This window comes from Lepidochelys kempii, chromosome 3 (genome assembly GCF_965140265.1).
Source record: "Lepidochelys kempii isolate rLepKem1 chromosome 3, rLepKem1.hap2, whole genome shotgun sequence".
NCBI classification, from domain to species: Eukaryota; Metazoa; Chordata; order Testudines; family Cheloniidae; genus Lepidochelys; species Lepidochelys kempii.
In genome coordinates, this window is record NC_133258.1 from 1387720 (window position 1) to 1412808 (window position 25089).

The 25089-nt window shown below is 53.2% G+C and overlaps 1 protein-coding gene across 2 annotated transcripts in view; it reads right to left on the reverse strand.

Moving 5' to 3' along the window:
* Positions 1 to 3725: 3725 nt before the first annotated feature.
* DPYSL5 (dihydropyrimidinase like 5) overlaps positions 3726 to 25089 on the reverse strand; it is a 99908-nt gene continuing 78544 nt past the window's right edge. The window contains exons 12-13 of one of the 2 annotated variants that reach the window (XM_073335460.1): positions 18498 to 18666; positions 3726 to 4837 (exon numbers count right to left, since the gene is read on the reverse strand). In XM_073335460.1, coding sequence (XP_073191561.1) covers positions 4752 to 4837; positions 18498 to 18666 — 255 coding nt within the window. In that variant the 3' untranslated portion in view covers positions 3726 to 4751. Of the gene's footprint in view, positions 4838 to 12603; positions 13086 to 18497; positions 18667 to 25089 lie in introns of those variants that run through there. The other variant, XM_073335461.1, reaches the window with a different exon arrangement.

Sequence of the window (25089 nt, forward strand, 5' to 3'; positions counted from 1 at the left end):
TCTGGCGCGTCCACACTTGGAATCCACACAGGGACCAGCACTCAAAGAAGAACCGCGTGCATAGTGGTTTGAGAGTCAAGCTATGTCATATTACCAGGTACAACCAGGGGGACGGTCTGAGCTCGGCGGACTCTCCATGATCACCTCTCATGAGGCTGGCCACCGGCCATCTGTTGCTGACCCACTTGAAGACCTCTCCAGACTTTTGGGGTAACAATTGGCTTGGGATGGTCTATAACCTATTGCATTTGTGTGTATGGGCTGGAGACCATGAAAATCCTCATGTGTTGTACTGCTCGTGCCAGCCATCTATCAGACGGACACGCCATGTCCCCATTGAGAGTAAAGTTACCTAGAGCTTTGGGTTCAGAAAAACCCTGGGTGACACAGCAAGCTGAACCCCTCCCAAAGCCCATGTGGCTCCCCCCCAATCAGCTCCCCCCAAGTGAGCTGAGCCCCTTCCCCAAGTGCACGTGGCTCCCTGCAGTGGGCTCAGGCTCCAGAAGGGGGAGCCATAGGCCACAACACATTCTCTGGGTCAAAATCAAGTTTTAAGCCAATCTAAGGATTTCAGGGGGGTGTCTGACTGATTTCAAATACTTGGGGGTGACAAGACTCCCCCAGTAAAGTAGGGTCACAGGGCCCCTGGCTAAGGCAGCCAGCACGTGTGACCCCGCTGGGTCTGCCCTGCATGAGAGGAGGTGTGATGGGGATCACTGGTGTTGTTATGCACCTGGCAGACCACCCCCCCGCAAGCAGTGCCGTCAGGAACCTGTGCCCAGAGTGCTGTATGGGCTCTAGTGGGTAGGGCTCCTTCTTGGGGGCGGGGTCCAGGGGTGGCGCACGGGCAGTGGACAAAGCGTTGAGCTCAGACTGTGAGAACGATCTTTAATGAGCAAACAGAAACATATGGCATGTCTCTAAAACTGGCCAATACAGACTATCCAGCAGGGAAGGTGGCAGGCCCAGAGCCAAGTCTTTGCCATTGGCCCAGGAGCCAGCGCCCCCGCCCGGCCACTCCCACACCTTCTGGCCCAGGAGCCAACACCCCTGCCCGGCCACTCCCACACCTCCGGGCCTGGGAGCCTGCGCCACCGCCCGGCCGCTCCCACACCTACAGGTACCAGCTAGTGGAAAAAAGTGCACAAGTTACATTTCACATTTCACGCTACCCCAAAGGAACATGGAGGAGAAACACAGGAGAAGTTGCTCGAGTCCACTGAGAACTGGCCCCAGGCCCCGGCCCATGGCTGCTGCTTGTTCTTGTTCTGCCAGACGCAGATGGTTAAAGCACTGGAGTGTGCAGCCTCGCGGCCAACACGGTTTAGCACCATTATGTGAGAGAGGCGTGGCTCGTGGCTGGGACTCCTGTGGCCAGCACACACTCGGGAGCTGGATTCCTTGCTGCTTCCACTGATAGACGAGTTGGGGTTCATTGTGGTGTCCGGACCGCCCCAGTCCAGGACCGCCTGGCACAGCCTCTGCCCAGCATGCAGGGCTGAGCTCCGACCCGCAAGCAGCCAGGCTGGGAAGGAGTCGCTCCTGCCAAACCCTGAGCCCCTGGAGTGGCAGCCGTCCAGGCAGAGACCCTGCTCATCTCAGCCAGGCCCAGCAGACAGCCACTAGGCCTCGGCTGCTCCTGGGTCTCCGCAGAAGGAAGGTGGCCACCACAGCCAGGAAGACGTCCCCAGTGGCTGGCCCCATCCCCAGGGAGAGATGGCAGCCAGGCAGAAGATGAGGGGGCACTTGTGGGGCCTGTGTCTCAGCAGCACAGTGGCTGGGGGCCCAGGGCCTCCTGGAAGCTGTGGCAGGTTCAGACAGCAGGAATGTCACACGTTTGGGGAAAGAACAATAGGCTCAAGGGGACCCCCCCATTCCTTAACAGCCGGCCTCTGGTTCAAGGGGATCTCCCACCTCCCAAAAGCCAGCCTCTGGCTTGGGGGGCCCCTACCCTCTACAGCAATCCTCTGTCACCAGGGGACCCCCACATCCCAACAGAAAGCCTCTGGCTCCAGGGACACCCCCTGCCTCAACAGCCGGTCTCTGGCACCAGCAGACCCCCAACCCCCAAAAGACATCCCCTGGCTCCAGGGATACCCCTAGCACCCAACAGCCAGCCTCTGGCACCAGGGGCCCCCCACCCCCAACAGCTGGCCTCTGGCAACAGGAGACCCCCCCACCCCCCAGCAGCCAGTCGCTGGCACCAGGAATTTCCCTGGCTCTTGGGCTGTGAGCTTTTTGGGGCAGGGACTGGCTGTGCTCTGGGGTGCCGGCTCTCATGCACCCCGAGGGGGATCCCAGGGCTAGCAAGGGGCTCCCGTGGGGCTGGGAGAGGGCAGGGTTGGCTCAGGAGCTCCCCATCGCCCCCAGCTGGGTCTCAGGGCCAGTTTGATGTCACTGCGATGGCCCCACTGGCTGGTTTCTGGGGTGCAGGGGGTGTCCCCTCCCCGCCATGGCACCCCAGCTGATGGACTAGCCCAATGACACTGCTACAGGGACGGTGGGAACAGGGCCAGCCCACTGGCACTGCCGGGAGGTGGGGGGTTAGGCTGGACCACTGTCACTGCTGTGGAGGAGGGGGCACAGGGCCAGCCCACTGGCACCGCTCGGGGTGGGCGCACATCAGTCTCAGGGAAGCTTGGAGTTTTCAGAAAGAACAGGAGGACTTGGGGCACCTTGGAGACTAACCAATTTATTGGAGCATAAGCTTTCCTGGGCTACAGACCACTTCATCGGATGCACAGAATGGAACATAGAGTAAGAAGATAAAAATACATACAGAGAAGGTGGAAGTTGCCGTACCAACTGTAAGGGGCTCACTAATTAAGATGAGCTATTATCAGCAGGAGAAAAAACTTTTGTGGTGATAATCAAGCTGGCCCATTTAGACCGTTGACCAGAAGGTGTGAGGATACGTAACATGGGGACATAGATTCAATATGTGTAATGACCCAGCCACTCCCAGGCTCTATTCAAACCCAAGTTAATGGGATCTAGTTTGCATATGAATTCAAGCTCAGCAGTTTCTCATTGGAATCTGTTTTTGAAGCTTTTCTGTTAAAAATTGCCACCCTTAAATCTGTTACTGAGTGGCCAGAGAGGTTGAAGTGTTCTCCTGCCCGTTTTTGAATGTTCTGATTCCTGATGTCTGATTTGTGTCCGTTTATTCTTTTACCTAGAGACTGTCCGGTTTGGCCAATGTACATGGCAGAGGGGCATTACTGGCACATGATGGCATCTATCACATTGGCAGATGTGCAGGTGAACGAGCCTCTGATAGTGTGGCTGATGTGATTAGGCCCTGTGATGGTGTCCCCTGAATAGATCTGTGGACAGAGTTGGCATCGGGCTTTGTTCCAAGGATAGGTTCCTGGGTTAGTGGTTCTGTTGTGTGGTTGCTGGTGAGTATTCGCTTCAGGTTGGGAGGCTGTCTGTAAGCAAGGACTGGCCTGTCTCCCAAGGTCTGTGGGACTGGGAGTGGCTGGGTCATTACACAAATTGAATCTATGTCCCCATGTTAAGTATCCTCACCCCTTCTGGTCAACGGTCCAAATGGGCCAGCTTGATTATCACCACAAAAGTTTTTTCTCCTACTGATAATAGCTCATCTTCATTAATGAGCCCCTTACAGTTTGTACGGCAACTTCCACCTTCTCTGTAGGTATTTTTATATCTTCTTATTCTATGTTCCATTCTATGCATCCGATGAAGTGAGCTGTAGCCTACGAAAGCTGATGCTCCAATAAATGTGTTAGCCCCTTAGGTGACACAAGTCCTCCTGTTCTTTTTGCGGATACAGACTAACACGGCTGCTGCTCGGAAACCTTGGATTTTTCAAACTCCTGAACCTGGTTCAACTGGGAGGTGGCTTCATTGGGCTCATTCCCATGGCAACCACCTACAGGGAGAGGGAAGAGACATACCTGTTCACCCGAGGTACTCAATGCTTTCCAAGGGGGCGCAATGCCATCACCCGTTGAATGGAGCCCAGCCACGGGACGGAGGGTTGGTTTAGCATATCCCCACACGGGGATCTGGGTGTGGGTGTGGGGGGTAGCACATCTGGACGTAGTCAGGGGCCCTTGCTCCGTGTGTACCAGGGAGGGGGGCCTCACCCTCCTTTCAGAGCCTGCTGTCCATAGCATGGAGTCAGCAGCCTGGTGTGGGGGGTCCTGCGCCCCCTTCCCGCCATGGGGTCCGGACCTTCTCCCGCTTCTCCCCTAACGCTAATGACACAAACCACCTGGGATTATTTTCACGTGATGCACAAACAAGTCAAAACTCACTGATCCAAACCCAACGTGCAAACAGAAAAGGGAACGTAGAGGCCGCCCTCCCTCCCTCCCCCTGCCCGGCCTGGCCCGCACCAGCGCCCCACCTGCCCCATGCCGCAGGCAGCTTGCTGCTGGCTCGCGCTGCATGCAGTGGGCCCAGGAGCCCAGCTGTGCAGCCTGCAAAGCAAACGTTATCTCACAGAAAGGAGCTGCAGTCATGCGCGGGTGCATGGCCATACAGTGAGGGCACCCCTACCATGGCCCACCCGCAGGAGGGCACGGCTTGCAGCCTCCTCCCAGCGGGCACCACCGCCTGGCGGGACTGGATGGCAAACAGCCCTGCTGGACAGCACTGTGGTGTCCCGGTGCCCCGGGGTGGGTGGAGGCGGCATGGCCAGGTCTTCCAGTGGGGGCGGGGCCAGCAGGAGGAGTGGGGTGCTGCTGCTGCGTCCTTAGTTTGGGGACAGGTCGCTGGTTTTACCAAATGCCACTAGACCTGCCTCCGGGGGGAGCGAGAATCCGGGCCGAAGCTCGCTTTGGAACGTGGTCATCGATCTGAGAACCTGCAAGGAGAGGGGCAGCAGGTCAGCACCGTGGGGAGAGAGGGAGAGGGGGAGATCCCCGCCCTGCCACGCTGGGGCCCCCGTCCGACACCGCTCCCACACTGACACCCGCGCCCACCCAGCACCCCTCCCACACCGACATCCCCGCCCACCCAGTCCAAGGCCTCCGCTCGGCACCATTCCCACATGGACGCCCCCACCCACCCAGTGCAGGCCCTCCGCTCAGCACCATTCCCATGCCAACATCCCCGCACACCCACTCCAGGGCCCCTGCCCAACACCGTTCCTGTACCAACACCCCCACCCAACCAGTGCAGGGCCCCAAACTGGAACCATTCCTGTACCAACATCCCCCCGCACCCCAGGGCAACCGCCCAGCACTGCTCCCATACCAATGCCCCCGCTCACCCTGTCCAGGGCCCCAGGCTGGCACCTCTCCCACACCGGCACTTCCGCCCCACCTAGTCCAGGGCACCAGGCCGGCATCTCTCCCACACAGATTCCCCCACCCACCCAGTGCAGGCCCTCCGCTCAGCACCCCTCCCACAACGACACCCCCGCACATCCAGTCCAGGGCCCGCACCAGGCACCACTCCCATACTGATGCCCCCACTCACCCAGTCCAGGGCCGCTGCCCACCACTGTTCCCGTACCGACTCCCCCACCCAGTCCAGGGCCCCCGCCAGGCCCCGCTCCCATACCAACGCCCCTGCTCACCCAGTCCAGGACCCCCGCCCAGCACTGTTCCCACATGGATGCCCCCACTCACCCAGTCCAGGGCCCCGGGCTGGCACCTCTTCCACACTGACACCCCCGCCCACCCAATCCAGGGCCCTGCGGCCAGCACCGCTCCCATCCCAATGCCCCCGCCCACCCAATTCAGGGCCCTGGGCTGGCAGCTCTCCCACACAGACGCCCCCGCCCACCCAATCCAGGGCCCCGCAGCCAGCGCCGCTCCCGTCCTGATGCCCCTGCCAAAGCCTCCCGCACGTGTTCATGAGCTTTGCGCTGAGGTGGCCCATGCAGAGGATGGGCACATGAAGCTGTTACCGAGCTCTTGCTTCCCTGGTGTCCCAGCTCAGAGCTGGCACCAATGCCTTTGAGGCATTAAGTGGAGAGAATGGGAATCCGGAGCAGCTCCCATGCTGCCCAGAGCTGGGCATGTGCCCGTGCTATGCCAGGAGCTATGCCTACTCCTAAGAGCAGAGTCCCACTGGGCTTGGTCTGGAAGGCCGGGGCAGAATCGGCAATGGAGCTCCCTGGAGCTATGTCTGGGGCAGCCAGGCCTCTCCCCCCACACCCAGCAAGGAAAGTGGGGGCTCAGGACTGGCTCTGGCAACTTCCCTGGCGCAGGCAGTGTTAACAAAAAGAGGGAGTTGGTCAAGGACATCCTCCTGGATACCCCCAAATGCCATGATTCCACAAAGAAATTATGCTGGGGAAAAAAACACCCAGAAATGTGGATGCAGTGCTAAAACAAATCTTGAGAAAGCTGGGAAATCCCAGAGTTGGAGGGCTTCCAGTGTAGTTGCAGTATTAGAAAAGGGCAAAAGGGACGGCCCGAGAAGTGCAGCCCGGTTACCCTGATGTCGATCCTGAGTACAACAGCATGGTTAATTTCACTGGATTTCGCCATGACATGGGACTTAGTACCTCATGACACTTTGGTTAAAAAACCTTGCACTATATGGAATGAGCAGGTGGATTACAGACTGGCTGACTGACCAATCTCAGAATGGAGTTATTAATGGAGACCCATTGGTGAGTGGGGCTATTTCTAGCGAGGTTCCCCCACGATCAATTCTTGGTCCAACATGAGTTAGTATTTTTATCACTGGCCAACACAGGATATAAATCTTCGCTGGTAAAGTTGGCAGGTGACACACAGATGGGTGGAGCAGTAAATAAGGACAGGATCCTGCTACAGAGGGAGCCGAAGCACCTGGTTAAATGGTCACAATCCAAGAAGATGGGTTTTAATACAGCCAATGCCATGTAAGACCAAGAACGCAGATTCTATCTACAGGGCAGGGGAGACGGTCTTGGACAGCAGCGACACTTCTGCCGCCTGGAGCTGGATGTGTAAATTCCAGCTCACAGAGATTTAGGCAGAGGATAGAGAAGAAGAGCCACAGGAGGCCGATGTGGCTGCATAAGGAGCTTTGTAGCTGTGTAAAAACCAGAAGGGACCCATACAGGAAATGGAAGGAGGGCACGGCCCCAAGGAAGGATACATGGGAATAGCACAAGTGTAGGGACAAAGTCAGGAGAGCCAAGGCAAAGAATGAGCCACAGCTGGCAAGCAATGTTAGAGACACCAGGAAGGAGTTCTACAAAGATGTCAGACAAAACAGAAAGGCCAAGGACAGTGTGGGCCCGTGGCTCAGTGGAGGTGGTGAGCTGGTAACAGAAGATGACAGGAAGGCAGAGCTGCTCAATGCCGACTTTGCTTCAGTCTTTTCACAAAAAATGACATGTGACCGGACAACTAGCGAAGTTACAACAGACAATAAATGGGGAGGGCTGCAGATCGGGCTAAGTAAAGAACATGTCACAGATCTTCTGACCAATCTGAATGAATTCAGGTCAGCAGGGCTGGATGTTAGTCACCCAGGGTGCTGAAGGAATTAGCTGAAGAAATCTCAGACCCATCGGCAATAATATTTACCAACTCATGGATAACAGGAGAGGTCCTGGAAGATTGGAGAAGGGCTATGGTTGGGCCAACGTAGGGCCCGTCTTTAACAAGGGTTGGAAAGGGGGAGCCAGGGAACTGTAGGCCAGTCACTGGACCTCAATGCCTGGGAAGCGACTAGAGCCATGTATAAAACATTCCATGTGCAAACACCTGGAGGAGGAAGGGGTGATCGTTAGCAGCCAGCCTGGATTTACCAAGAACAAACCCTGCCAAACCAGCTTGATTTCCCTCTTTGACAGGGTAACTGGTTTGGTGGATGGGGGAATGCAGTGGACATAATATACCTGGACTTCAGCCAGGCTTCTGACACAGTCCCACAGGACAGTCTCATAAGTAAGCTGGAGAAATGTGGGCTCAACAGAACTCCCATTAGGTGGATGCATAATTGGTTAAACAACTGTGAACAAAGAGTAACGATTAATGGAATGATGTTGGATTGGAGGGTGGTTTCCAGTGGGGTTCCACAGGGATCTGTTCTGGGCCAGGTGTTGTTGAACATCTTTATTAATGCCCTGGATGTCGGAGGAGAGAGCGCACTGATCACGTGTGCAGATGACACAAAGCTGGGGGGAGTTGCAATGGAGAACAGAGCTAAAATCCACAGGGATCTTGATAACTTGGAGAACTGGGCTATAGACGACAAAATGAAATTCAGCGAAGACAAATGGAAGGTGCTGCACTTAGGGAAGAAAAACCAAATACACAAATACAGGATGGGGGATAACTGGCTTGGCAGCAGCACTGCTGAGAAGGATCTGGGAGTTCTGGTGGATCGCATCCTCAGCACGAGTCAACAATGTGATGCTGTTGTGATGCAAAAAGAGCAACTTCAATTTTAGGTTGCTTTAAGAGAGGCAAAGCATGTAAGTCACTGGAAGTGCTAGTACCACTCTGCTCGGCCCTGGTTAGGCCTCAGCTCTAGTGCTGTGTCCAGTTTTGGTCACCGAGAATCATAGAATATCAGGATTGGAAGGGACCCCAGAAGGTCATCTAGTCCAACCCCCTGCTCGAAGCAGGACCAATTCCCAGTTAAATCATCCCAGCCAGGGCTTTGTCAAGCCTGACCTTAAAAACCTCTAAGGAAGGAGATTCTACCACCTCCCTAGGTAACGCATTCCAGTGTTTCACCACCCTCCTAGTGAAAACGTTTTTCCTAATATCCAATCTAAACCTCCCCCACTGCAACTTGAGACGGTTACTCCTTGTCCTGTTCTCTTCTACCACTGAGAATAGTCTAGAACCATCCTCTCTGGAACCACCTCTCAGGTAGTTGAAAGCAGCTATCAAATCCCCCCTCATTCTTCTCTTCTGCAAACTAAACAATCCCAGTTCCCTCAGCCTCTCCTCATAACTCATGTGTTCCAGACCCCTAATCATTTTTGTTGCCCTTCGCTGGACTCTCTCCAATTTTTCCACATCCTTCTTGTAGTGCGGGGCCCAAAACTGGACACAGTACTCCAGATAGGCCTCACCAATGTCGAATAGAGGGGGACGATCACGTCCCTCGACCTGCTGGCAATGCCCCTACTTATACATCCCAAAATGCCATTGGCCTTCTTGGCAACAAGGGCACACTGCTGACTCATATCCAGCTTCTCGTCCACTGTCACCCCTAGGTCCTTTTCCGCAGAACTGCTGCCTAGCCATTCGGTCCCTAGTCTGTAGCTGTGCATTGGGTTCTTCTGTCCTAAGTGCAGGACCCTGCACTTATCCTTATTGAACCTCATCAGATTTCTTTTGGCCCAATCCTCCAATTTGTCTAGGGCCCTCTGTATCCTATCCCTGCCCTCCAGCGTATCTACCACTCCTCCCAGTTTAGTATCATCCGCAAATTTGCTGAGAGTGCAATCCACACCATCCTCCAGATCATTTATGAAGATATTGAACAAAACTGGCCCCAGGACCGACCCCTGCGGCACTCCACTACATTAGCTTTTTCCACATCCTGTGTCACTAGGTTGCCTCCTCATTCATTAAGGGGCCCACACTTTCCTTGGCTTTCTTCTTGTTGCCAACATACCTGAAGAAACCCTTCTTGTTACTCTTGACATCTCTCGCTAGCTGCAGCTCCAGGTGCGATTTGGCCCTCCTGATTTCATTCCCACATGCCCGAGCAATATTTTTATACTCTTCCCTGGTCATATGTCCAACCTTCCACTTCTTGTAAGCTTCTTTTTTATGTTTAAGATCCACTAGGATTTCACCGTTAAGCCAAGCTGGTCGCCTGCCATATTTACTATTCTTTCGAAGGTATAGAAAGGTACAGAAAGGATGTAGAGAAACTGGAAAGGATCCAGAGGTGAGCGACAAAGACGATCAAAGGGATGGAATGCAAGCCATATGAGCAAAGGCTGAAGGAACTGGGTATGTTTAGTTTGGAAAAGGTGATTAAGGGGGGACATGATAGTGGTCTTCAGACACGGGAAAGGCTGCCATAAAAAAGATGGAGAAAAGTTGTTCTCTCTTGCTACAGGGGGCAGGACAAGAGGCCATGGGATCAAACTACAGCACAGCAGATTTAGATTAAAGCCCACGAAAAACTCCCTAACTGTAAGAACAGTAGGACAGTGAAACAGACACCTTGGGAGGTCATGGAATCTCCTTCACTGGGGGTTTTCAAAAGGAGGCTGGAGCCACCTGTCTGGGATGGGTTAGACACAACAAATCCTACGTCTTGGCAGGGAATCAGAATAGATGCCCCTTGACATCTCTACCAACCCTCCGGTTCTATGATCTAGATGTACCTGAGCTAGCACTGATCAAATGAATGCGTTAAGAATAGTGTAGCCGCGGTGGCGTGAGCAGCGGGATGGTCTAGCCATCCCAAGTCCAGACTTGGCATCTCAGTTTGGTACGCTACACCTCCAGCTCCAAGCGTACCCGTATCCAGAGACAGATTTAGGGATCACCAGAGATAATCACCTCAGCATGAGCTGTCTGTGCACTGCTCTGGCAAAAGGCTCAAGGACTCCGGGATATATAAAAATGGGGCTATCACGTAGAAGTAGGAAAGCGATTAACAGATCTGAGATCCCCAGGCCAGAAGGGACCATTGTGATCATCTGATCTGACCTCCTGCCTAGCATAGGCCAGAGACCAGCCCCACGATAACTCACAGAGCAGATCGTTTAAAATTACCAGTGATGGAGAATCCACCACGACCCTTGGGAAAAGGTTTCCGTGGTTAATTACTCACCCTCTTAATCATTTACACCTTATTTCCAGTCTGAGTTTGTCTAGCTTCCTCCTCCAGCCACTGTCTGGTGTTAGCCCTGTCTCTGCTAGACTGAAGAACCCCATACCAAGTATTTGTTCCCCAAGTCTACTGATCAAGTCACCCCTTAAGCTCTTCTTTGTTAAGCTAAAAAAAGACAATGCTCCTGGAGTCTCTCACAATCAGGCAGCTTCCCAATCCTCCAATCATTTTCGTGGCTCTTCTCTGAGCCCTCTCCAATTTATCAACATCCTCCTCGACCAGTGGGCACAAGACCTGGACATGGGATTCCAGCAGTGGTCGCACCAGTGCCAAAGGTAAAAGAACCCTCTCGACCCCTACTCAAGATTTCTCTATTTATGCATCCCTGTTTATGATCTTGTAAGGGCACTGAGATAGGGAGCTGCAGATGCAGGCCAGGCCCATTGTGGGGCCAAGGCAATAGAGCGACGGCTGATTGACGCCAGCTGGGATCTGGCCCATTGACTCAGCAGAGCGACGGCTGATTGACGCCAGCCGGGGCACTCCCCATACCGTGGGATTGTTAGTGGTGTAAAAAGCTTCTGCCGGCTCCTTTGCCAGCCCCTCAGACCTGAGATCGCTGTGCCAGGCGCCGGTGTTTCCTTCCTGCCCTCACTGGGTGCAGCCTGCTCATCCCACACCGGCTGGCCTTGCCTTGGCACTGCTAGCACACCATGGACCCTGTCAGGGCCGAGGCTCGGGAGAACCTGCTTCCTCTTCCTGCTGCAGCCCTCTGCCAGCTCCAGCTCCCCCCGCCACACTCAGGCCAGCTCCCAGCTGGTTGCCACGGGCCCGAGCCAGGACCTTTCCTTGAGGCTAATTCCTTCCCCAAACTTTTCTGAGATCAAGGAGGTAGCATCAATATTTGCAGGGACTGCCTCGGGACACCAGATGGCTGTGCTGGGGCATATCTGGTTAGCCTCTGTATTCAGAGTAAGCACATTAGAATTTATTGTGGGGTTTGGGGTATTTCTAAGATTTGGACAATTTGGGCCCCCCCACGCTGGCGTCACATAATGGTTTCCCCAAGGGTCAGAGTTTTATACACTGGGCTAGTTTTACTCTCACACCTTCCCCTCTTTTAAACTGTGGTGCCAAGTGATTCCTTCTCCTGGGGGGCTTACGCTTTTCACAATTTCCATTCTCACATATGCACCAGTGATTCCTGCAGGAATCCTGGGACTATCACACATACTCCAAGGTGGACAGAAACTCCCCGTAGCTCAGGCTCTTTATAAACTGAGCAGACTCTAGCCCAGTCTCTGTGGTTGGGCGCAGATGGAATTCCAGACTGCAGATTCCTTGGTTCTCCCAGGACTTGGAGTTGAAATGTGGCAGTTTTCTTCAGTCTCTGGTGGGCTTTTTCCTTCAGCTTCCAGCTCTTGCTTTTGCTGTAGGTGAGCAGCTTTGCCCCTTCCTCACCTAACGCTGTTTTCTTGTTACCCGAACGCCAGCCGGCTTCACTTCATTGTCAACCCTTATTTGTAATCAGATCCTGTCCACTTCACTGGCCTCTGCTGTTTGATCACAGCGCATGTGCAAACCTCTCACTTCTGAGCTGAGCCGTCCCCTCCAAGGGCCATTCTTCTTTCTTCACATAACTGTTTATGTTTCTTTCAGCATATGACTCTGCTTCACCCACTCTCAGTGTTCTCTAACCCATAAAACTCTCAACAGCACATTTTAAACTCGGAGATTCGTGGGGCCCTGGTCCAAATCATAGAATCATAGAATATCAGGGTTGGAAGGGACCTCAGGAGGTCATCTAGTCCAACCCCCTGCTCAAAGCAGGACCAATCCCCAATTTTTGCCCCAGATCCCTAATTGACCCCCTCAAGGATTGAACTCACAACCCTGGGTTTAGCAGGCCAATGCTCAAACCCCTGAGCTAACCCTCCCCCCAAAGCCCAGGGTACCCTAACCAGGCAGTGTTTTCCACAGGAATTGAAATTGCGGGGGGGGATGGGGTTCAAAAGTACAGGGGGGTAAGGACCAATGAGGGGTGAGACCGTGAGGCTGAAGGTGGGCTGTATGGCACCACAGTAACAACTGAAAAATGTTTCACGACCATTTTATTAGATTTAACTCACATCTTTAAATCATCACACAAATTAATGTTAGCTGCGCAAGCCTACTATGAAGCACGACATCTACATCCTTCTTGATTTCTTCTTGTAATTTTGCACAACTCTGTTAATGAACTTCTCGAATGCGGTGCGTTCATTTTTGGTGGTTTCTCATGGGTCCGGTACTTCCAGTCCTTCATGACATGCTCATGATCAGGCAGAAGGCGACTTCTTCCAGAACACACAGTGCTATTCAACGAGGAAAAAGAATGCTCGACAGTAGCTGCTATGACAGGGAATAGAAAGATGTATACCTATGCTTTTTGTCCTCTTTATTTAAGGAGTCAATAAAAGTGCCCTAATTAGTCACTTCTGAACTGAAGTCTTTGCTTCTTTCAGTACGTTTTCAATGGACCTCTCTGATTGATCCAAGTGTAGCTTCCATTGCTGGACAGAGATCTGCTACTGTAGTAGTAGATGCCTGGATGGCACTGTTTAATGACCCAAGTGGTTTCAACAGTAGACTTACATGGCTGGCCCATGATGGCATATATCACATTGGTGGATATACGCCATCATGGGTCAGCAATGCCCCTCTGCCATGTACACTGGCCAAACCGGACAGTCTCTACGTAAAAGAATAAATGGACACAAATCAGACACCAAGAATTATAACATTCATAAACCACTTGGAGAACACTTCAATCTCTTTGGTCACTCGATTACAGACCTAAAAGTGGCAATTCTTCAACAAAAAAAACTTCAAAAACAGACTCCAACGAGAGACTGCTGAATTGGAATTAATTTGCAAACTGGATACAATTAGCTTAGGCTTGAATAGAGACGGGGAGTGGATGTGTCATTACACAAAGTAAAACTATTTCCCCATGTTTATTTCCCTCCCTACTGTTCCTCACATGTTCTTGTCAACTGCTGGAAATGGCCCACCTTGATTATCACTACAAAAGGTTCCCCCCGCACCCCACCCCCGCTCCCCTGCTAGTAATAGCTCACCTTACCTGATCACTTTCCTTACAGTCTGTATGGTAACACCCATTGTTTCATGTTCTCTGTGTATATAAAATATCCCCACTGTATTTTCCACTGAATGCATCCGATGAAGTGAACTGTAGCTCACGAAAGCTTATGCTCAAATAAATTTGTTAGTCTCTAAGGTGCCACGAGTCCTCCTTTTCTTTTTGCGAATACAGACTAACACAGCTGCTACTCTGAAACCTACTTAGATCTGCTCCATCTCGGCAGATACTTTCCAAAGCCAATAATAATGGTTGCAGTAGTTTTAAGTATCAGGGGGTAGCCGTGTTAGTCTGTATCCACAAAAACAATGAGGAGTCCAGTGGCATCTTAAAGACTAACAGATTTATTTGGGCATAAGCTTTTGTGGGTAAAAAACTCACTTCTTCAGATGCATGCAGTGAAAATTACAGATGCACACATTACTATACATGAAGAGAAGGGAGCTACCTCACAAGTGGAGAACCAGTGTTGACAAGGCCAATTCAATCAGGGTGGACTTGGTCCACTCCCAATAAATGATGAGGAGGCGTCAATACCAAGAGGGGGAAAGTAGCTTTTGTAGTGAGGCAGGAGTAATTTTAAGACAACAGCCAGGGATCGCTCCTCAGAAAGCCAGCAGGTTTTCCCAGGTTGGACTAATTTGCACTTCCGTCCCAGTGGATCTTCTATGTTTTCCAAGACGCTCAGTCCTTTTGGACTCTTGCTGAAAAAAAGAGTCGAATGAAGACATTACATTTATAGCTTTTTAAACGTCTTTTGAAGATTCTGCAGCTCGTCCTAGCGCTAGTTGGAGTAGATGGCCTCTGCAGTGTGTATAGGAGAGACAAGGGTTACACTTTTCTCTGAGCAAAGCTTGTACTCCACTATGTCTTCTAGAGAAGTTTGCAGCTCCATCAAATGCACAAGCAGCCATCTCTTTGGGGTTCAATTTATAAGCATTTAACTCTTCTAAGGCGTGGGTTGTCAGAGATGCAGCCGATATATCTTCTATAACCTGAACAGCTGGAAATTCATCCACTGGCCTACCACTGACATCAAGATAACGTGCAGTGACTTAATACTTGATGCCCATTTGCATCGGAGCATTCATCAGTCATGTAGGCACATTTTCAGAATGCGGTGAGAGAGGTCTTCACCTTGTCACTGCTGAGTCTTTCACTGTTGCACCCACATGCTTCTAACCAGTCAGTTGAGTTTCTTGCAGAAAGACAGTGAGCATTTGTTGGTCTTGCTCAGAACCAGTGTCCAACTTCAGGATTAACAAATGACAATGCCCTTAACATTGGCCTCCAGTTTGTAGTGGGTGGTATCTCTTGCTTAGTATGAAAGTATGATGTGACAGCCATGTTTGAATAAACCGTGTCTCCAGCATTTTTAACAGCCTCATTAAGTACTTCTAAAATTGGCTTTGACAATGACTGGCTTATAAGGCTTTCTGCATGTCAATGCAGTCCAGAGGATTGGTGTTTTGCAGCCTTTTCACATAGTTTGTCAGAATTGGCTTTACTGATCTGTCTGGCAAACCAAGTTCCTCCATTTTTATTGTATAAATCCAGGTATTCCCCCATCTTGAATAATGTGTGCAGTTCTGGTTGCCCCCTCTCGAAAACGATAGACTGGAGTTGGAAAAGGTACACAGAAGGGCAACAAAAATGAACATCTTCCATATGAGGAGAGATTAAAAAGACTAGGACTTTTCAGCTTGGAAAAGAGAGGACTAAGAGGGGATATGCTAGAGGTCTATAAAATCTTGACTGGTGTGGAGAACGTGAATAAGCTCCTTCACGTAACACAAGAACCAGGGGTCACCAAATGAAATTAATGGGCAGCAGGTTGAAAACAAACAGAAGGAAGTATTTCTTCACACAACACACAGTCAACCTGTGGAACTCCTTGCCAGAGGATGTTGTGAAGGCCAAGACTATAACACGGTTCAAAAAAGAACTAGATAAGTTCATGGAAGATAGGTCCATTGATGGCACTTAGCCAGGATGGGCAGGGATGCAACACCATGCTCTGAGAGCCTCTGCCTGCCAGAAGCTGGGAGTGGACACCAGAGAATGGATCACTTGATAATTGCTTGTTCTGTTAATTCCCTTTGAAGCACCTGGCACTGGCCACTGTCAGAAGACAGGGTTAGATGGACCATTGGTCTGACCCAATATGGCCATTCTTATGTTACGTAAAAATTAATTATAATATAATAAAAATGTTTAGTACAGAAACTCCCCAAGATAACGCCTCTCGAGATAGCAACAAAGTGAGATAATGACTTTGGCAAATAATGCGTTTTTAAAAAAACATCCTGGCCTATTAGGAAATGTATAGTTATATAAGTTTCTTAGTCACAAATCTAGCATTCTGGAGCAAAGTCACTAAAACGTAGCCCTTTAACGTGCCCTTCCCTTCTCCCTCCACTGCACCCCATTCAGAGTTGTTGTCCTTGGTCACTGCAGACCCAGAGTTCAGACGTGCTTTTGCATGAGTTCACCTCCCACCCTGGAGGGTACAGGGGAGAAGGCACCTTGCTCGTTCCTCCAGCTGCTTGCCACTCGCTCCGGCCGCTGTTTGTCGCGCCACCGTTCATTCCAGTGCCGATGGCCCTGCGCCATCACCTTCTGCTGCCACCTGCCACTGTGACCTCCGTGAGTCGGTCTCTTCCACCCAGCTCTCAGTGATTTCAGCTCTCAGGGGGAACCTCACAGCGGTGCAGGCTGGGCCGTTCCTTCCACAGAAACACTGTCCTGCAGCAGGTCTAAGCACTTAGACCTGATTATCAGTGATTTCAGCTCTAGTGACCACTTAACAAACCAAAAAAGACTCTCAGTGGAGCCTAATAAGCTCTATTTTTAAACAGGAGAGGGGGCAAGTCCAGTAGTGCTGGTGACTCTTACGCAGAACCCACACCACCATGCAAAACCCCTGTCCCACCCCTGCCCCCGCCCTCCACTGGGATCTGCCATCCAACCCCCTTGCTTAGCAAGCGCAGTCCAGTTGCAGGTGACCAGGGCTTAATTTGTAAGGAAGGAGGTGCCGGGGCTCAAGCAAGTTTGTTACTTTCATAACGGATGTGGCAAACCCGGGGCTCTGAACTGCCAAGCCTGGAGGTGGTGGGGCCGAGCCCTGGCGAAAATTATGCACCGAGGGCGACCCCCTCAGCCCGGTGGGCAGGCGGGCGAAGTGCAGGGCTGCTGCCCTCTACTCCGGCAATGAGGAGAACAAGGATTTCATGACCCCCACGTACAATACTACAGTCATTCTTAACCCAGCACCAGCCAAAATCGATCCCTTGGGCAGCATGGCTCTGGCTGCTGGATACCTCGGCAGAGTATGTGAGTTCATGTAAATACGGCCTGGTCCTGAAGCCTCCCCCAACCCCGGCTCATCACGAGCTGTCAGGGCAGAGCTCAGTCAGCCCTGGCTTACAAATCATCATTTTAAATTATAAGGTTGTCCAGCATCGCCGACACCAATGTGCCGCCATTGTCAGCAAAAACGACAGCTGTGTGAGGAAGCCAGGCTTTGTTCAGACTTTTCAGACCCATTACACTTTTCCAGGAACACGTATTTTATCATACACTGTATCTGCTTTTAAAATGTGTATTAACGTTTCAGTTTCAATTCAAATTTCCAACCAATGACAAAATTGGCAACACTGCACATAGCTAGTTGACCACTGCGGAGGGGGGGGTGTTGGGGAAATTCGGGGAGGGTTTAGGAAATCTCTGCCAGACTCACCAAGTGTCTGGCGAACAATGGCCAAGGCCCCAATTAATTGCCCAGCGCTTGCTTTGCTGAGACTCAGCCACACAAACCATGGAAACTCCCGCCAATCCTCACCGGCCAGCCCCTGCGACAGGAGCACGGGCATGCAACGGACGGACACAGGAATAGCAGCATTACCAGGCTGGCTCAGAACGAGAGCTGGGAGCCAGGACTCCTGGCTTCTCCCTGCTCTGCCAAGAACAGGAGGGCTGACCTCAGGCACTGCCCAGAAGCTCTGCAGGGCAGGGGCGTGTCTGCAGTGCCCAGGGTGAGTGGCCACAGGTCCTGGTTGGGACCCATGGGCGCTCCCACAGTACAGATGAACACATTGCCTCAGTTTCCCCATCTGTGCAGCAGGGCTGACGTCGGCATGGCCTCTGGTAGCGCTCGCAGTATGTGGATGGAGCCGGCAGTGCTGCGTCCGGCTAGGCAGCGGGCTCGGCATAGGGGGCAGCAGGGAGCAGCTCGTCCACATGCCACTTGCGGGCTGGTAGAACAGGGAGCTGGGGCTGGTGGGGAGAGCCTGCCGGAGCACCCTGGACTGGGGCAGCCCAGGCAGGGCCTGGTGCGTGTCCCCCACGCTGTGTCCCTGCCTGAGAGATCCCCCGCCACGGCTGAGAGCATGGCCAATGAACGCTGCTGGGCACCTGTCTGTGACATTGACATGTGGCCTCCCTCTACCTGGTCGACTCAGGCACCGAACCGCCGGCAGCCAGACCTGGAGCGAGAGGCCCAAGCACCCTGACCTGTCCTGCTCTCAGCCAACCAGCCCCCCCTCGCTCAGACAGGAGGGACGGCGCTCTCGCTGGGGTCCCCCCCTTCAGGGGGCGCTAACACACGCTCCGGCCCCGCTCTTACCGGATAGGCTGAAGCCGGACTCGTGAAGGTCCCTCATGCCCCCATGTCGAGTGGCAGGTCGGGTGGGGGTATCTGCAAGTGGAGTCCCCGTCTCCTTTTTCCCAGCATGCACAACCACAGCCACGTCCCCCAGGTAGGGGGTGCGCTCCACGCCCCTAAACTTTAAACTCTAATGGAGGGAGAAAAGAAACACCCATGAGCGCTGGCCGCACAGTTAGAGCCCCACCCCATCCCTACACGGCCCTGCCCCTACGTTGCCTGAACCCTGTGGCCAGCCCCACCTCTATGCTGCTTGAGCCCCATGGCTGGCCTGGCATCGCCTGACTGGACCTTAGGCTACCCGCTGTGGCTGGCACTGAGGGACAGCAGCCAGCAGCCCAGTGGCTGCATGAGGGCCTTGCCCCACCGGGACAGATTCTGCCCTTGAGATGCGGGGTACCAGGCTGGGGAGCCTGGACGATCTGGGGCCTGGACATGGAGCGGGGCTGAGATGGGATCCCCCATAATATGGGGCTCGGCTGGCCTGTGACTGAGCTTGCTCCCCGACCCTGCCCAGACCCTGCCCTGGGGGTCACTTCGGGGGGGAGAACTCAGCTGAAAGCGGGGGACGGATGCTGGGTTTCTCAGGACATCCAGCCTCATCACTGCAGCTTCCCCAGCTGGGACACTGAACTTCCAGAGGCATTATCCACTGATGCCCTGAAAGTCTGGTACGTGCCCTGCTAGCCAGGCTGGGCAGGGATGGTGTCCCTAGCCGCTGTTTGCCAGGAGCTGGGAATGGGCGACAGGGGATGGATCACTTGATGTTTCCCTGTTCTGTTCATTCCCTCTGGGGCTCCTGGCCGACAGGACACGGGGCTAGATGGACGTTTGGTCTGACCCAGTCTAGCTGTTTTTATGAGACACCAAGGGCTAGAGGAGTGGGGAGGAGGGTACAACCTGGGGTGTGGGTGCAGTGTTGGGAGGGGGCACAGCATAGGGATGGGGGTGCAGCGTGGAGTGGGGAAGGGGGTACAGAATGGGGGAGGGGTGGAGTGCAGGGGAAGGGGGGACTACATGAGGAAGGGGTGCAGTGTGGAGAAGGGGTGCAGTGTGGAGAAGGGGTGCAGTGTGGAGAAGGGGTGCAGTGTGGAGTGGGGATACAGCATTGAGAAGGGATTCAGTGTGGGGGTAGGGAGTACAGCATGGGATGGGGTGCAATGTGAGGGTGCAGCATGGGGAAGGGGTGCAGTGCGCAAGTACAGGGTACAGCATGGGAGAAGGGTTCGGTGTGGGGAAGTGGTGCAGTGCAGGGATATGGCATGAGGAAGGGATGCAGCATGGGGGTAGGGGCTGTAGTATGGGGGGTAGGGGGTGCAGTGTGTGTGGGGGTACAGCATGGGGAAGGGGGCAGGGCAGGGGTAGGGGATGTAGCATGGGGGTGGGGGTCCAGTGTGTGTGGGGATACAGCATTGATAAGGGGTTCATTGTGGAGGTAGGGAGTGCAGCATGGGATAGGGGTACAATACAGTGGTGCAGCATATGGAAGAGGGCAGTGTGAGGGTAGGGGGTACAACATGAGGAAGGGGTGCAGAGTGGGGGGTACAGCATGGGGAAGGGGTGCAGAGTGGGGATAGGGGGTACAGCATGGGGAAGGGGTACAGTGCAGGGGTACTGCATGGGGAAGGGGTGCAGAGTGGGGATAGGGGGTACAGCATGGGGAAGGGGTACAGTGCAGGGGTACTGCATGGGGAAGGGGTGCAGTGTGGGGATAGGGGGTACAGCATGGGGAAGGGGTGCAGTGCGGGGCAGGGTCTCTGCTATTGCATCCTCCTTTCCTCCCCACTCAGGCCTGGCTCCGTCTGGCAGAGCTGCACCCTGGGTCTGGCAGCTGGTGTCATGGGCTGGTCGAGGGGCACTGTCGGGCCAAGGCTGGCTCCCCCAGGAGCAGGCCCCCCTGCAGGCAGAGGCCAAGTGACGCCCCGAGTTGTGAGCAAGTGTCACGCTGGGCACCTGTGGGGAGGACAACCCCCACCTGAAGGGAGCACAGAGCTGGGGCGCTTGATAAACCCCAGTCCAAGAGAGAGCGGGGTGTGTCCCCATAAGGCCTGTAGCTCACTGCCCCCTGCTGGCACGCCACCCCACTGCACCAAAGCAAAGCAGATTCCACCCCCTCCCGGTCTCTCCAGTGCAACCCCCCACCCCCACTCCTGTAAGCAAGTAACCGCAGGCATTAAAGATCAGTCCTATGCAGGCAAGCGCTGCCCCCTAGTGCCATGCAAGGATCATGCACAGACAGCAGCAAGCCCCAGCGGCCACAGCAGCGGGCTGGGAACCAGAACTCCAGGATCAAACCCTGGTTCTGTGTGGCCTCGGGCAGGTCCCTCCCCACTCCGTGCCTCAGACTCCCATCTCTCTAATGGGGATGGTAACACCACTGCCCACGGTGGGGCGCCCCCTGCTGCCCAGGGGATGCCGCCACCCTGGCACAAGTATGGTGAAAGCACAGGCTGCCGTAGGTGAGTGGGGAATCCTACAAAAGTGGAAAGAGGGACGAATTGCTAAGGAGGAGTACGAGAGTGCGGCACTGGTGTGTAGGGGCGAAGGCCCCAGGTTACGCCTAGCAAGGGACACACAAGGAAGTAAGAAGTGGGTCTATAGATACATTAAGAGCAAGAGGAAGGAGAGTTAATAACTGACAACATCAAAAGGCTGAGATGTTTAATGCCTATTCTGTTGCAGTTGTCACTAAAAGGTTAATGGTGACCAGATCCTCAACACAACTAATATGAACCCCAAGGGGGAAGGAACGCAAGCTGAAATGGGGAAAGAACAGGCTAAGACTGGTTAGAAAAGTTAGACGCATTCAAGTCGGCAAGGCCTGATGAAACCTCAACCCAGGGTACCAAGGAACTGGTGGAAACAATCTCGGGACCAATAGCAATTTTCTTTGAGAATTCCCGGAGGACGGGTGAGGTCCCAGAGGACTGGAGACGGGCAAACATAGGACTGTCTTTCAAAAGGGGAACAAGGAGGACCCAGGGAATTACAGACCAGTCAGCCTAACTTCAATACCTGGAAAGACACTGGAACAAATTATTCCATCAATCTGTAAGCACCTAGAGGATAAGAGGGTTAGGACAGCCAGCATGGATTTATCAAGAACAAATCCTACCAAACCAAACTAATTTCCTTCTCTGACACAGTTATTAGCCTAGTGGATGGGGGAAGCTGTAGATATGTCTTGATTTTCGAAAGGCTTTTGACACATTCCCACGGATGCGGTCTGGATGGAATTACCATAAGGTAGGCGCACAACTGGTTGAAAGACCACACTCAAGGAGTAGTTATCAGTGGTTGGCTGTCCAATTGGGAGGTCGTATCTACTGGGATCCTGCCAGGGTCTTGTCACAATAAAATGCCCACCACCCCCACCCCTTGGGGTCCCCTGGGTCAGCACCAGCGTTGTATATTGCTAACGCCTTTATATGCATTGGAAAGTATCTTGGGAAGGATTGAAGGTGTCAATGTGGAGTGGAAGAGTCCTTTGCAGGTTACAAGAGGCTGAAGGGGGAGGAAGGGAGAAAGGAACGGGTTAACTCGACGATCCAGCTAGCCCTGAAGATAAGGAACGAAACTGCAGCCCAAGGCCAGCACACACAAACAAGCTCTCTGCTGCCAAACAGCCAGAAGCCTGTATCTCAACCCTGGCCAGCCGTGAGAAAGGAGAACTGAGCCAGACAGAACTGAAGGGGTTGTAAAACTAGTAAGATTGTGAAGGTCAGTGAGTTGAAAACAACAGTCTCGCGACCCTGAAACGGGTGTGTTTTGGGGAAACTAAGGGAGCCGCGGAAGGCTGGTTTGGACTGGTACTGAGAGCACGGGGGATGAGGGTCCCTGGATGAAAACGCTCCCGGAAGAACCCAGGGCTTAAAACACTCCCGAAAGCTGAAGCAAGTCGGAGATTTACAACGGACTCCAGACAACCTTTGCACATGGCAGAACTCTCATCTACCCTTCCCCCTGACCTTCTTCTTACGTTACACCCAGGCTTGGCCAGCCTTGGGTTGTGCGTGTGTAAGTATGAAAGTGGGTTCAGGCTTTGGCACTAATGCTTTCTTCCTCCCTCTGAGTGACGAGCGGCATGCCCAGTACTCACCACTGTTATTTGGTTAATAAAGCTTTAAACTTAGTTAAGTGGTGTGCTCCTTCTTCTCCTCCCCTAAAGATCCTGCGGCCTCAGCCTGATCACCTGAAGCCCCAGGCAGATCGGTAACATAAATCTGTCACAGTCTGTCCTGGGTCTGGTACTGTTCTATATTTTCACTGATTTGGAAAATGGAGTGGAGCTGAGGCTTATAAAATCTGCGGATGACACCAAGCTGGGAGGGGCTGCGAGCACTTTGGAGGCAGGATCAGAATTCAAGATGCCCTTGACAAATTGGAGAATTGGTCTGAATTCAACAAATTGTAATTCAATACAGATAAGTGCAACATACTTGAGTTAGGAGGTAAAAATCCAATGCACAAGTACAGTGGAGAATAACCTGCAAGGTGACAGTACAGTGGATCACAAATTGAATATGAGTCAACAATGTGATGCAGTTGCAAAAAAGGCTAATATTCGGGGTCACAGACCCATAGGGTCGGGCTATGGCCCAGCTTTGGAATAGTCTCTGGGAGGAGCCCTTCAGTGGACCAGACCCCCTACAGGTCCCACTTTTCCTCCAAGGTAAGCCACACAGCTTCACCGCCTCTTTAGACTGGACCTGTGGGATGCAGCCTACTCCCACTTCACCCCGGGAGCTCCAGGAAGCAAGTCCAGCTGGGACAGACCCTGGGGGAGATGTGTCCTCTTCTCAGGGATCAGTGCCCCTCACCCAGCATCTGCAGGGACACTCACCCAGTGCTGTGAAACCAGGTGGGTTTATTGGTCACCTGGCACACGGCCCAGGCAGCCCCTCGGGTGGCCCAGAGAACTGACCGTTACAGCCCAGCCTGGGCAGCCAGCGCCCAGACCAGCTGTAGTGGCCTCCTTGGTTCAAGCTCTGTCTGTTTGTTTCCTGTCTGACCTTGGTCAGACTCCAGGTGCGAGCCCCGCCCCCGACTCCGTCCAGCCCCTAGCTCTTACCTCCCCCCCACACCTCCCCAGTCCATTGTTCTCAGCTGGGGACATTGCCCAGCCTCACTGCTGAGCGGTGGGAAAATCCATCTGCCTCTGGGGACAGTGTGGGGAGGTTTCAATGTCTTGGCAATTGGATTTGCCATCGTCTTCTCGAATCTGCACCCAGACAGCTTGATGACACCCCCAGCTGTGTCTCTTAGCCTGCCCTGAGAGCAACTGCTCCCTTTCCACCCACTGGGTAACAATGCTGCATAGAGGGGAAACTGAGCCCCACACAGGATCCATTAAAACAGTGCAAAATATTTGCACTTTGTCCCAGATGTCTGCACAGAAATGTCGAAGGTAAGAGATGGGAGGTCACTGTTCCGCTGTGTTTAGGCTGACCAGATAGCAAGTGTGAAAAATCGGGACGGTGGGGGTGGGGGGAAGTTAATAGGAGCCAAAATAAGAAAAAGCCCCAAATATCGGGACTGTCCCTATAAAATCGGGACATCCAGTCACCCTAGTGGTGTTCAGCACTGAGGGGGTCTCAGCTGGAGCCCTGGGTCTAATTCTTACCATCACACTTTAAGAAAGATGTGGACAAACCCGGGGGAGTTCAGAGGAGAGCAACAGAACTGCTGAAAGGTTTAGAAAACCTGATCTGTGAGGAACGGTTACAAAGCCTGGGCCTGTTTAGTCTTGAGAGAAGGGACTGAGGGGGGACCTGATAACAGTCTTCAGATCTGGTCAGGGCTGTTCTACAGAGGGTGGTGATCACTTGTTCTCCACGTCCCTGGCAGGTAGGATGAGAAGCAATGGGCTAAATCTGCAGCAGGGAGATTGAGGTTAGCACCTAGGAAGAACTGTCCAACGGCTGGGGAGTGAAGCTCTGGGACCCGCTCCCAAGGGAGGCCGTGGGATCCCGGCACTGGAGATTTAAGAACATGTTGGACAAACCCCTCTCAGGGCTGGTCCAGGTTCCCCCGGCCCTGCCTCTGCACGGGGCACTGGACATGGTGTCCTTGCGAGGTCCCTGCCAGCCCCACGTTGCTATGATTCTGCGCCAAGCTGTGAAGAAAGAGGTACCAGCAGGCAGCTCCCCAGGGCTGCGGCTGGCAGCTCCTGGATCCACAATGGCTTGGAGCGGAAGCCAGCACCTGGACCCCCTCACCAAGATTGGGGACAGTAGGGGAGCTAGTGATCTGCAGCCCCTGAGCTGAAGGGAGAGGGCCAGGGGGACGTGCAGGTCCAGCATAGAATCAATCATAGATTCAGAGAATATCAGGGTTGGAAGAGACCTTAGGAGGTCTAGTCCAACCCCCTGCTCAAAACAAGACCAATCCCCAACTTAATCAGCCCAGCCAGGGCTTTGTCAAGCCTGACCTTAAAAACATCTAAGGAAGGAGATTACACCACCTCCCTAGGTAACGCATTCCAGTGTTTCACCACCCTCCTAGTGAAAAAGTTTTTCCTAATATCCAACCTAAACCTCCCCCACTGCAACTT